We start from the raw sequence: 12667 nt of genomic DNA, 5'->3' as shown, positions 1-12667 counted from the left end.
ACAGGCAAAAATGTTTTGGTGTCTGAAGCCATAATTGTCTCCCTCTGAAACTGAGGGAAAGTTTGCAATGTTACTTTAGCACAGTGAAATGTTTGACTTCTCTGCTCACATCAGTGGAAGAACCTTGGAAGCAAATTCTTCTTTCATTCTGTGTCTTCATGCAAGATTTCAGAGTGTTTCCTTTTCTAAGGAAAGAGTGAAATGAATAGTAATTTAATGATCTGAAAATCAAGGGGTAGGAGCAGGAAAAAGATTTGAACAATCTAATCATTTAATGCAAGTCATATTAAATGATTTCATTTTATTTTCAATAGTTATCTTCTTTGTCATTATTTTCAAACTAAAGATCTCATCTGAGTTCTAAAACTGTAATCTAAAAAGTTAAGTAAATTTAAAAAATGTTTTGAAAATGTCAAAATATCCTCTAATAATATTCTTAACCAACACTTCGTTTGTATTTTTTTTGTTATTTGAAAAATCCCAGCAACAGTTCCAGTTCTGTTGGACTGGAGATATTCGAACAGGAAAAAAATCCAACTGGTTTAAAGGGGCACATGCTGACATGATAAATAGAGGAGACCTGAGAGAAACAAATATATGAGTTATCTGGCACAAAGCAAAGTGTAAGCAAGCTGTACAAATCCCCTACCACTGCTATTATTGCCAATTTCATTTTTTTTCAGGTCAAATCTCTTTGATCCCCACATTGTCTTCCCAGGTGGAACCAGACAGACACCCCGACGCAAGGGGCAGCACGAAAACAACGCAGTTGACTCCAATCGCAGTATTTTGCTGTATTTGCTGTAGTGCAGCATAACAGGCAAGAACATCTTACGTGATGTGCTTTCATCTTTTGGAAGTTATGGAATAGCTAGCATTGTTTTCCTTATTCTTTGAGTTACATTTGTTGTGTGGCCATGAGTGATAACACCGGGAACACTTGTACTATCATTGTACTAACCAACAAAATATTTACTAGAATAATCTGTCTCTTTGAGATACTAATCAAAGGTGTTGTTTGAGATTTCATTCAGATTTGGGTGCTTCTGAAAATCATTCATTTGAAAAAATCCCAGACTGGATCCCCATAACTACATTATTAGAACTGTACATCAGCAAAGGCATTTACTCTTCCATCCTCTATCTTTTGTACGCTTTGTTAAGTCAGAGACCCAAATCAGCATGAAATGCTTGCCAAGGGAACAGAGAAATGTATTCAGATTTAATCTAGTGATTATGGTTCACTCGTTGCAAACAGCTCCTTCATCAAGGCCATCAGGTTAATTATTAACCTCTCCCATCTACAAATAGAAAAATACCTCTAGTCACGAGGAATCAATGCAGAAGGAGAAGGTTACACCGGGTATGTGTGGGTGCATCTGAAACACCCATGGCCAGGCTCATTCCTCTGATCTGCCAAAACACCAGTAAGCCTGCTACTGCCTGCTGACACTGGGCAGGGAGAGCCCCAGCCCCAAAAATTGGCCAGACCCCAGTAAGGAGCCCTGAGCTGCCCCAAGCCTGGCATGGGGCTGGGCCTCTCCAGTCCCAGGGTGCGCCCTGACCTTGACATCCAGCAGAGCACTGGTTTCAAGCAGCTGGGGAGCAGGCGCAGAGCAGGTAATAACTTCTGGGTGATTAAGTCGGGTTAGAGGCACATAAATAGAGCAGCAATTGGCAGGTATGTGCTGTTGGTCTTTCTAGTCCCCCCTGGCACGGATCTCCAGGCTCTGCAGCAGGTAAGGGAAGCGTTTCTGGGTGCAGGCTGTGGGAAGGTGAAACCTGGGAGAAGATTTTGGTTTGAGCTTTCTTCCCAGCAAAGAGTTACAGAGGCTGATGGAGCCAAACAGGGTGGAAGAAGGGCTCTGGTAGTGGTGGGAGGAAAGGAGAGGACAGGTAAAGGGTCATGAGTGGGGAAGGCTGGAAAAGGAACAGGTAAATGGGAGTATGGCGGTAAATGGAGATCCAGGTGAGTTCGTGGTACTCTAAAATGTATCTAGAGGAAAGGAGTTAGAAGAAAAAAATTAAAATAGAAGGAGAGAAAAAACAATAAAATCAACTCAGAAGAGAGTCAGTCCCTCCTGCCCTGTTTTTAGCAGGGAGCCCATCATTTCGAAGGGAAGCTCTCAGGAGCAAGAGCACTTCCCCACAACCTCCCTCTGAAGCTGGGGCAGTCCTGGGACAGCCCCTGGTCACACTGCAGCAGCCACTTGTGTCGGGACATAAAACCTGTGTCAGCTAGTACAAGACCAGCATCTTGCTTTACATGCTCCCCTTAAACCATATTTTTGCTATTATATCAAAGTGCTCGGAGCTTTGAGAATAAAGCTCCTGAAGGCAGATGCAATTAACAAAGCAACCACAGAACTTCATCTTTGGCCTGTGGATTTTTAAAGAACTAAAATAATTCCTCAAAGGCACATAAAGAAATCAGGCATCTGGACCACGTGGGGGAATTTTCCTCGGGAAGCTAAGAAAGGCTGCATTTACTGACCGGGGACAGCACACTACTCCCTGGCATCGGCGCTGGGGAGGGAGAGCTGGGCATCTCAGCTGCCCCTGCACCAGCTCAGGTCCCCGGTGCTGAACCAGCCATGTTGGTAATGCCTGAGGCAGAAGTGACCACATTTTGTCCTTTTTTCTTCATTTCAAACTGAACTGCTGACAAAGACAAAAGCAAAGTACCAGTCACTGTTAACAGAGTGACATTTCTGTACTTCAGCTGAGCCCCCCCCCCCCATCTCATCACTTCTGAAATGAGTCATTTTGCTCCGAAAAAAAACCAGGCACCAGTGGTAAGATTGTATTGGGCTTTGAAAAGTACTGCACAGTTTCAAAAGGAAGAAATTTCTTTTAAAAAGCAACATTAAAAGCATGCTATAAACCAAGTTCGCTGTTCTGTTAAATGAAGGCAAAATCACTGAGATAAGAGTTACCAGTAAACCAAACATTACACATTTTAACCAGTCGCATTAAAACAGGACGTGTTTTTTTCCAAGCTGCATGCACTGCTTTCAAACTCTAGCTGAGAGCAAGGGCCGAGAGGTCTCTCAGCAGAGGGGACTTTCTCCTGCTTCTAATAAAAAATCCCATCTGCCTCACTGGTGTGTTCCCAAATAAGGGCAAATGGAAAAACAGGAACCATCCTTGCCTTTAACATGATCCAAACAACTGCCAAAAACCAGCATGTATTTAATAAATGCAATGTGGATTGTTTTATTTGACCTCCTCTTCACAAAATAATTTTATTATATGTATGAAAGCAGCATACAGGCAATAAAATTATGAAAACATTCACAATACATAAATACGCAGACCTGATGCAGGATGTATAGAGTTCATTAGAATTAATTTTTTCCTCTCAGTTCTCTTTTCCTGACAACACATTTTTTGATATATGTTACGAAAAGTTTCTCCAGAGGGTATTTGCGCCCATTCAGAAAACAAATCACTCTCTTTGAATGCTGCTGAATATTAACACCCAGCGGTCCTGTTGCTAATGTTCACCGATTGCTTTTGGCGTTACAAAGAGAAAGCAGCGGGGAAGGACAATGGAAAAGTAGCAGTTTTTGAATTGAACATTGGCAACTCTGGTTTGGAGCTCACAGGACGTTTTTGAGGTGGGGACTGCAGTTCCATCCATAGTTAGAAATGTCTTAATCCCAAATGGAAATGAGGCACTATTCCTTATTGAACGGACTGTTGGCATGGTAATTACTAAAATGTAATGTCCTCCCAGCTTCCAAAGTAAAGCACTAGGTACCTCACTTTTTAACTCTGACTGATACAGGAGCAGACAGACAGCATGATCCTGGTGTTGCTGCAGTAAAACAGATGATAATGAGGTTTGGCATGTTTCCTACCATTGTAACCAACCGTGTTTGTTCAGAAAAGATATCCAAGACTTGAAATAAGAAAAGTCTGAGAAAGCTGTTTATCTTACATAAATACAAAATATTATATACTAAGAATTGTGATCTAAGAAGCTTTTCTTCTCAAATTGGATTCTTCTTAAGGTTGTAGTCATATTTAAGGTATTTACAGATCCACAAACTTGACATTCTAGCAAAGTCTTTGTAACATGAAACTTTTTTAAAAATAAATAGCAGCAATTTCTTTTATTTCTATAAGGGAAGAGAATTCACAACTCAGTCAACGCTGGTCCTATCTTTTGAAAGAAATCCCACTAAAAAACAAAAGGCCATAAGCAAATGAACTCCACACCACATCAGTTTTGTAGATTCCTTCATTTCTTGCTGAGCTTCTTAGCCTTCCTTTATACCCTCACTGGCTCTCCAGGCTATCGGAGCTTTTAATAAAGTGCTGACTGGTTGACTGGCCAAAATGCAGTTATGACACTCCAAAAATATCCCATTATTTAGACATCTTAAATAACATAAATAAAGCTAGATCTCTTATAACATATGAAAAATATCAATTTAAAACAATAAATAAATAAAACTGGTATCATCATATTACCTCCCAAAGCTTTAAAAATAACCATTCTCGTTATAAGGCTCAATTATTTTTCAGAAATAATTTTAAGAAGGCCTCTACCTACCTTTACAATCCCTCAGTCTTAAATTAGGACCTGTTAACACCCACTATCACAAAACACAGCAATCTTTTAACTTCTAGTAAACATTAATCTTTAAATACTTAACATTTATCTTTTGCCTCATTTCAAACTAGAAATTGGCTTCTCTAGGTGTAGAGGAGAAATATTTTCTTTATTACTGCCCTGTATCCGAATTCGTATATATTCCTCAGCATGAAGAGTACAGATGAACATCCTTTTTTTTAACCAATTTTCAGTATCTTTTGCTGTGTAGTGTTTTAAATATTAAATTTGCTTTCAATGCCAGGAAAATTAATTCTGGGCTTTGTGTAAATGTGTATTTCTCCCTAGAGCTTAGGTTTTTTTAAAAAGATTATTACAATGTACACTATTGGGTCTTGCTGGGTAAACCTTACTGCTCAGGTTTTATGCTGCCCATTTTGTGTAATGGGATTGATCTTTTCCAAAGAAACATCAGCTTCATAATCCAAGATACCCGACAGTGCTGGAGACATTTTCTCCAAGGTCTTAGACAGTTCACCCTCTTCTTCCTTTTTTAGAGGTTCTTCTTCTGGACAGATGATTGCATGTGGAATCAGATAAACCAGATTAGATTCTTTGGGGCTGGATCCTTTGGGCTCATGTTGGCTTGAAAACACAACTGCTCCATTATTGTTAATACTAACAGTCTCTATAGCATTGCTGGACATAGGGCAGAGCCTGTAGCATCCTAGCAGGGTTGAAAATGCCTTGCGGAAATCAGCATTGAAGGCATAAATGATGGGGTTGAGGGAAGAATTAGCCCATCCAAACCAAACAAAAACATCAAAGGTGGTGGAGTTAATGCAGAAAGCTTCTGCTCCCTTGGACGGTTCGGTAGGCTCACAGAAGGGAATCATGCAGTTCAACACGAAAAATGGCAACCAGCAGCACACAAACACCCCCATGATCACCGACAAAGTCTTTAAAACCTTCGTTTCCCTCTTGAAGGACATTTTGAAGTTGCTTTCAGGTTGCTGGCAGTCCATGCTGCTCCTGTTGCCACTCGTGGTCTGGCAGTTCTTGGCATGCACTGCTGCCCTCTCCAAAGCTGAGATTCGTCGTATTTGCTTCTGAGCAATCCGGTATATCCTTGTGTAAGTTACTATCATGATGGCAACAGGTATGTAGAAGCTAATTAGAGAAGAGGAAATGGCATACATCCTGTTTAGGCTAGAATCACAGTTGTCCATGCTTATACCTTGTAAACTGGCGTTTAGGTCCAAAACGCTTGTGGTGGTAGCCTTGTGCCAGTTGAGCTGCACGGGGATGAAGGAAATCAGCACAGACAAAGTCCACGCCACACTGATCAAGATGAAGGCTGCCTTGGGGGTCATTTTTCTCTCGTACCTAAATGGGCTGGAGATGGCCCAGTATCTGTCCACACTAATGACACACAGATTTAAGATGGAGGCTGTCGAGCACATAATGTCAAAGGCCACCCAGATGTTGCAAAATGAACCAAAAGGCCAGAAACCAGCAATCTCAGCCACGGCTTTCCAAGGCATGACCAAAACCGCCACTAAGAGATCTGACACAGCCAAGGAGATGACAAAGAAGTTGGTCACCTTGGACCTCAGGTGGCGAAATCTAATGACGGCTGCACAGACCAGCGTGTTTCCCAGCAGCGTGGAGAGGATCAGCAGCGAGAGGAAGCAGCCCGTGAGAATCCGAAAGGAAGAGTCCCTTTCCACAAGCAACCCTTCCCCGTCCATAGTGGTGTCGTTCCAAGTCATAGTTTCTCCTGAGGGGAAATCATATCATGACTTTGATGACGACATCAGCTCCTTTCCTTGCAGAGACATCAGACATCCACTAATTACTCGTCACCAAACAGACCAAAGATCCTTTCTTATGGTCCCCACACCCCCAGATGGGCTTCATCCACTTTGAATCTCCCTGAATGACATTGAAAGCTCTACGAGCAAGAACTGCAAATGCGCAAGTACAGTCAGCTCCACAGAACAGTTTTTAAGCAATCCCCTTCAAAAACACGTTGCACCACCCCAGCATGAAGTAGCCTAATTCAGACTGATCACCTGCAAATGTTCTGCTGCTGTCCTCTACAAATATACCCCACAGACAGGAATGCAATCACTTTTCCATGCTTGCACATATCCCACTTAAATAGACTATTGATCGAGTGTTTCCAGCGTCCATTGCACTAGCCCTTCATATTTACTGATGCGTACTATACAAGGTGCTTGTTCTCTACTTTGGTCCCCTGAATTTCTCACTGCTGAAACATTCCATTCCTTCCTCCTCAGCACGCTCCTGTTACAAAATCCATCAGTCCTCTGTTTCTGGGCAGCGTCAGCGAGCAGTTCTTCACTTTGTTCCAAACCGGTCAAGTTTTACACTTCCAGAGACAAAGAAAATAAACATACAGTAGGTGTGTTTTAAAGATTTTCAGTAAGAAGCAGCTCAGGTTATTTAGCTTTATTTAAATGAGAAATTCTGGCTCCTACCTTTCACCTCTGATTCTCTGTTTGCTCTGGAATGCAAGGCCGTCTCTCCTTCTCATTTAGTTTTGGAATTGCATAGCAAATCTTACACACAAAACCATCCCAGAAATGCTGCATCGCATCAGGTGCCTGCGTGTGTTTTTCCCTGAAAGTGCAAATTGGCAGGGGAGAAGTAAAACCAGGAGCCGCCAAAGTGGGACCACCAGAAGTTAGTTTTCCAGCCAGCAGCAGGTCTGCGCTGTCGGGCAGTGCGTGACGGACCCCGCCGGCGTGTGTCCAGCTACCTCCAGCCCATGGCCACTGCTGATCACTTGGCAAACGTGGGTGGCTGGGTCAGTCCCCATCGCACTTTGTACATCCCGCAGAAGCGGCACATTGGGGCGATTCATCCCAGGCAAAAGGCACAGTATTCCCAGCACTGGCAAGAGCCGAGTAGCAGTTCTCTCTTCTGTTGTTCCCTGGAGGGAGAAAGAAGGGCAAGAGGAAGAGGCAGGACCTGAGTGAGCTCCTCTGTGCCACAACGCGGTGTGTGAAGCCGGCGATGCCTGGAGTGGGTTCCTCTTGCAGTGGGGACAAGTGGCTTTAGCACTTCTCTGCCAGGTTACAGCTCTCCACGGAATAATCCCACCTCCTGCTCAGAAGGGCTACGCTCCGAGGGTCGGGGCCGGCTTTAGCATGCTTTTTCCTTTAATAAGAGGGCAGGTGAAGGCAGCTCTTCATGCTCTCCCGCAGCCTGCCCCGGGCCGCGCATCTCCGGGGCCGGGGACTTCTCCTCCGTCCCGCTGCGAGGGGGGTCCCGGCGGCAAGGGCTTTCTTCTGCCGGGGGCAGGGCTCGGCAGCATCGCCCCTCCGGGAAAGCTCTGTCCGCCCGGCGTCTTCTTCCTAAAGGATTAAGACAAGGGGAAGACAGGCATGGAGGCATGCAGAGAGCAAAAAGCAACCCCCCCCCCTTCTCCTCCTCTCACATCTTCGGCCGGCCGCAGCTTCCCCCCTGGGCTGCCTCTCCCCGATTTTTCTGCCTTCCCGGGGAATAACCGGGATGCCAAGCAAAGCCGGGCAGCGAGAGAGGCTGCCCGGGAGTTTAAGGCACACGGGGACAACTTTGCCCCGTCCTGAGCTCCGCCGAGCCCCGGCACCCACGGGGTGCTGCGTGCTGCCCCGAGCCGGCCGCGTTCAAGACACTGATGCGAAAAGTCAGGACCGGCACCCAACTTCTGCCCGGGGGATGCTCGCAGCGGCTCAGGATGCCGGCTGCAGCCTGGGGCGGCCACTGCTTCCCCGACCGACACCAGCACCCCCGGGGCACGCTCGGGACCTTTTCCCCGGGACAAACGGGGTCGGGGTCGGTACTCACCGGCGGGGCAGGGGGGGTCGGGTCGGGTCCGGCCGGGCTGGCAGCGGGCGGGCAGCAGCCGGGGCAGCGCTCCCCCTGCGCTCCCCTCCGCTCCCCTCCGCTCCGCTCCGCGCCGCCTCCCCGCCGCCCGCCGCAGCCCCGCGCCCCCGCGGCACCCGGCGCAGCCGCGGCCACCGGGCTCCCTCTCCTGGGCGGCCGCGGCCCCGCGCCCCACCGCCGGGCAACCCCCAGGAGAGGGGGGCTCCGCCGCCGGGATGCTCTCTGTGTGCCCCCTTGCCCCCCGCAAAGCCCCCAGACCCGTCCCGGTTCCGCAGGGAGAGGGACCCCGGGGGATGCGGGGGCCGGGACACGGCGCCCAGGGATGGAGAGCGGCCCCCTGGGGACTCCCGGTGGAGCTTCTCCGGTAGGGCCGGGGCTCAGAGCCAAAAAAATCGGCTTGGCTAGCCCGGGACAGCCGCTAGACGGGAACCCCGAGGCCGCCGTCGGGCAGGGAGCTGGTCCGGCGAGCACGGCGCTGTGGGCACCGCTGGAGGGGCTGAGAAGGATGCAACATCCACGGGCAAACTTCAGTTCCCAGGGGCATCCCTATCCCTGCATACGGGCAGGGAGGGAACAAGGAGAAAAACCTCAAGCTCAGTTTCCCGAGGGTGCTCAGGTGCCTGAGGATTTTGAGCGATTTGTCCCGGGTCAGGCGAGGGGGCAGCAGAGGGACAAGTGGCTCCGGCCCTCGGGACCTGCCGGGAGCCCCAGGGCTGGCACCCTGCGGGCAGGGGCTGAGTCCCGGCCTCTGGCTGCGGGAGAAAACTCGGGTCAAGCAACTGCACTGCTTGCCCGCAAAAATCTCAGACCGCTCTCTTCGGACGGTGTTTGCTTCTGTGCAAAAAAAAAAAAAAATCAATCCGGTTTGGCAGCAAGCCCTGGAAACAGAGCGGTTCCGTCCCAAACCCCTTCTTTCTACGAAAGGGATTTTTCTTTCTTACCTTAGCCACGACAGCCAACGAAGGAAGATGAACGCGTTGATTTACAAGTTCCTACCTTGGTATAATAATCTCACTTCCAAACGAAAAATCAGAAAATGAAGATAAAAGGCATCACAGGGGGGTTAAATTCTCCTGGAAGAACAAATAAGCTCACTAAGTTGTCAAGACGCATTTCCTGGAGTTCAGCGTTACTGAAGTTGCTTATGTGCCATCTATAATTTTCCATAATGTCAGTTAAAGCAGATACAGTGCTAAACTAACCTTGACTAGCTAACTAAAATACTTGTTTTCCCTTCCCCTCTCTCTCCCATTTTTAATTGCTTCTCAGCAAGTTCTCATTCCCCCTTCTTATTATCCTGTCCTTTAATCATCATTGATCCCCAGAGAAAAGTGAAAATAGACAAGAAATGAATTCTGTGCTGTTTGGTAATAGAGATCTCTAATGAAACTCATTCTGAATTTTGTTTTTATATATTCAAGATTTATTTTTTTTCTCTTTTTCTCATTGAAACACAATACAGGTGAGGTTTACTGCACAATACTTGTCTTTTGAAAACGTAGCACACTTCTGCCTCTCAATAGAAACCCTAGGCTGAGGGGAACATTGCCTGCATAAGAAGTCGCTGAGTACATCTGCTTCTGTTTGTGAGAATTTCAAGAGGCTCCCCCAGAGCGGCTTTCTACCACAGCCACCTTAGATTATTCCAAGAGGAATCGCAGCAACTGCAGAGCACCCAAACAGCACAATCTTCCAGGCATGCAGGAAGAGAAAGCTGAGGTGCACATTGCAGAGAAGGGAGAAGTTCCCTCTCAATGATCTGCTTATTGAGTCAAATGAACTCTTCTGTTGGCTTTTGCTAGGGACTAGATTTTCCTGGGGAAAAAGCAGAATTCAGCATCAGGTGGTCTAATGCTGTTGATACGTGTGAGGGTTAAAAGTTTCATTTGATGACATCTTTGAGCTTCCCATAAGAACCTCACTTTCTTCATTTGTCTGGCAGTCCAGTTTCTGTTTCAGCTGCCAGAGCATCTCTCCTATCTTATCCCTAAGTTCCTGTGATCATTTTGTGAGTGAAAATTGGGCCTGGCTCAGCTGAGACCGTACCAGTGCAGCAAAGCCCCTTAAACAGCAGCGCAGCTTTCAAACACTCACACTTCATGTAGGGCTCCCTGCTGTCCTCATTTGTCACATCAGGTCATTTGTAAGCTTTTAAAACTTTCATGGCTTAATAGTCATACCCAGGTGAGGAGCAGAAGTGAAATCCATTAAATCCCTATTGTTTAGGAAAATCCAGTGGTGGGATTAGGCAGCTGATTGACAGAGCCATGGCTGCCATTTATGCAAAGCATGGGCTGGATTTTCCTTTTGCTGCTCTCCAGCTGACGTGCCTTCAGCCAGTGCTGAAGGATCAGCTCTTGTCCAGGTCGGGGCTTGCCTAAAACTGCCAGCAACAGTGCAGGTGTTTCTTTGAGATCCCAAAACAAGTATAGATCTTGTTTAATTTTCCCTAGGCCCCAACATAAAACAGCAGCTTAATTTTAATGTTTTCCAACCACTACTGTCTGATGCTGGAATCAAAGCAATGCCCGGGAAAGGAAATCTTTTGTGTCTCTGTTACCACCCTGTGAGACACCTGCTCCTCCCTGGAGACTCTTTTTGGAGAAATGCCTACTTGGTTCTTGGTTGACATAAAGATTTGAAAATATAAATACTGAGTAGCACCTTGATCCAAATGATCTTAATCCAAACAGTAATTTGCTACTGGAAGACCAAGCCAGAGTTGAAAGAAGTCCAAATCTTGTATTCAGAGACAAACACACTTCAATCTAAAAAAAAAAAAACACTTGTACTAACGCTGGAGAAAGGCAGCTTAATTTACAAAATAATATTACAGTATGTGGATACAAATTGTACTCACGTCACTCTCAGGATGACTTTTTGAGTCTGCATGCATGGGATGTATTAAACATGAAATCAGCTGAGGCATGTTAGCAGAAATAATGTCTGAAAGAGCTGTCAAGCTTCTAAATAACTGGTTATACTAAAAAGCCAAGATAACTTTAGACTCAATTTAACCTTCTCGGAAAAATCAAAGGTTTCTGGAAATCGAACAACAGCTGTGAACTCCCTTAAAGATCAGTGAAGCACACTGGTTAAATGTATAATATCATGTTTGGGCATTCCACAGGGAAAAATGCAGTAGTGAGTACAAAACACAGAGCAAAGAGTAGAAGCAGAAAGAACTATTACTTTGCTGCTAAAAAATAAAATAAAAAAAAATCTCCAAGGATCTCAAGCTCATTCTTGTATGATAAAGACCCACCAGCAGGGAGAAAGGATCAGTGAGAGAAGTGATATTTAGTCCCCAAACACTGCTAACAAGAGGCTCAAATAGTCAGTATTGAGTGTGGACTTCTTTTCCTTTTTTTTTTTTCCTTTTTTTGAGTGTAGCTTATGGGTGTGTCCACCTACAACTGGACCTTAGACCCTGGGGAATTCGGTAATACTGATCTCAAAAAGCTCATAAGTACCCTCATGGATGCTGACTTTTGAGCTCTTTCTGATGACAACTGGATGTCAGGTCTCTGCTGAAGTATGCTCAGAAGTCCGGGCACCAACAGGAAAATGAGGAATGAAGAAAGCCCAGATAAAAACAGCTTTTATGAAAGTATGAATTAAAATGACTCGTTCAAGTCCCACCTCTAACCCTGGGGTTGGAAAGGTAACAGAGGAAGTGTGCAGAAAGGATTTTTGCTCTCTGTGGGAACTTAGGCAGCAGATGCACAAAAAGCAGCCACTTGTCTGTAGGTGTCTGCACGCACTAGTTTTAGGAGATGTGGAAGGCCATAACCTGATTGTAAACCTGCTCTGTTCAAGCGGAAGCCTTGCCACCAATCCTTCTTTACGTTTTCAGTGCAAACCCCCATGAAAAAAAAAAAAAAACAAGGCTGGTTTCAGCCATAACCCCTGAGATTTTACAAGACACTGGCTCTTTTAGGATAGAAGTCAAAGACAGGAATGAGAGGGAAATATCCAGCTTGTAGCCAGGTACCAGAGCAGAAGCTGTCACCTGAACAACCCCATCTCCTGCCAGGCAGGAGCCATGGGTGATTGAGGCTCTGCACAATGCTGCCAATAACTCCATTATCTAATCAGCAAATCTCACACAGTGAATTTTTATGGGGGTTTTCCAGTTCCACCCACTCCCTCCCACAGGCCCAGAGAAAGACAAGTTCTCCACAATGAACACATGGAGCAACCCTTCCTCCT

The 12667-nt window shown here is 45.9% G+C and overlaps 1 protein-coding gene across 4 annotated transcripts; it reads right to left on the bottom strand.

The window, feature by feature from the left end:
* Positions 1-2791: 2791 nt before the first annotated feature.
* DRD1 (dopamine receptor D1) lies at positions 2792-8530 on the bottom strand. Of its 4 annotated transcripts, XM_035559710.1 has the most exons (4): positions 8028-8193; positions 7066-7944; positions 6790-6956; positions 3195-6341 (listed from the first exon to the last, which is right to left on the bottom strand). In XM_035559710.1, exon 4 carries the CDS (start codon positions 6331-6333, stop codon positions 4978-4980), a length of 1356 nt encoding a protein of 451 aa, XP_035415603.1. In that variant the 5' UTR covers positions 6334-6341; positions 6790-6956; positions 7066-7944; positions 8028-8193; the 3' UTR covers positions 3195-4977. The 4 variants fall into 4 exon arrangements, with proteins under 4 accessions (XP_035415601.1, XP_035415603.1, XP_035415602.1 ...); XM_035559708.1 differs by lacking the exon at positions 8028-8193 and adding an exon at positions 8417-8530 and having other exon boundaries at positions 2792-6956; XM_035559709.1 differs by lacking the exon at positions 8028-8193 and adding an exon at positions 8417-8520 and having other exon boundaries at positions 3195-7944.
* Between the last annotated feature and the right edge of the window lie 4137 nt (positions 8531-12667).

The sequence above is a fragment of the Cygnus atratus genome, chromosome 14 (assembly GCF_013377495.2).
Source record: "Cygnus atratus isolate AKBS03 ecotype Queensland, Australia chromosome 14, CAtr_DNAZoo_HiC_assembly, whole genome shotgun sequence".
Lineage (NCBI taxonomy): Eukaryota > Metazoa > Chordata > Aves > Anseriformes > Anatidae > Cygnus > Cygnus atratus.
The sequence above is the reverse complement of the archived record's forward strand: the minus strand, read 5'-3'. Positions and strand labels throughout refer to the sequence as shown.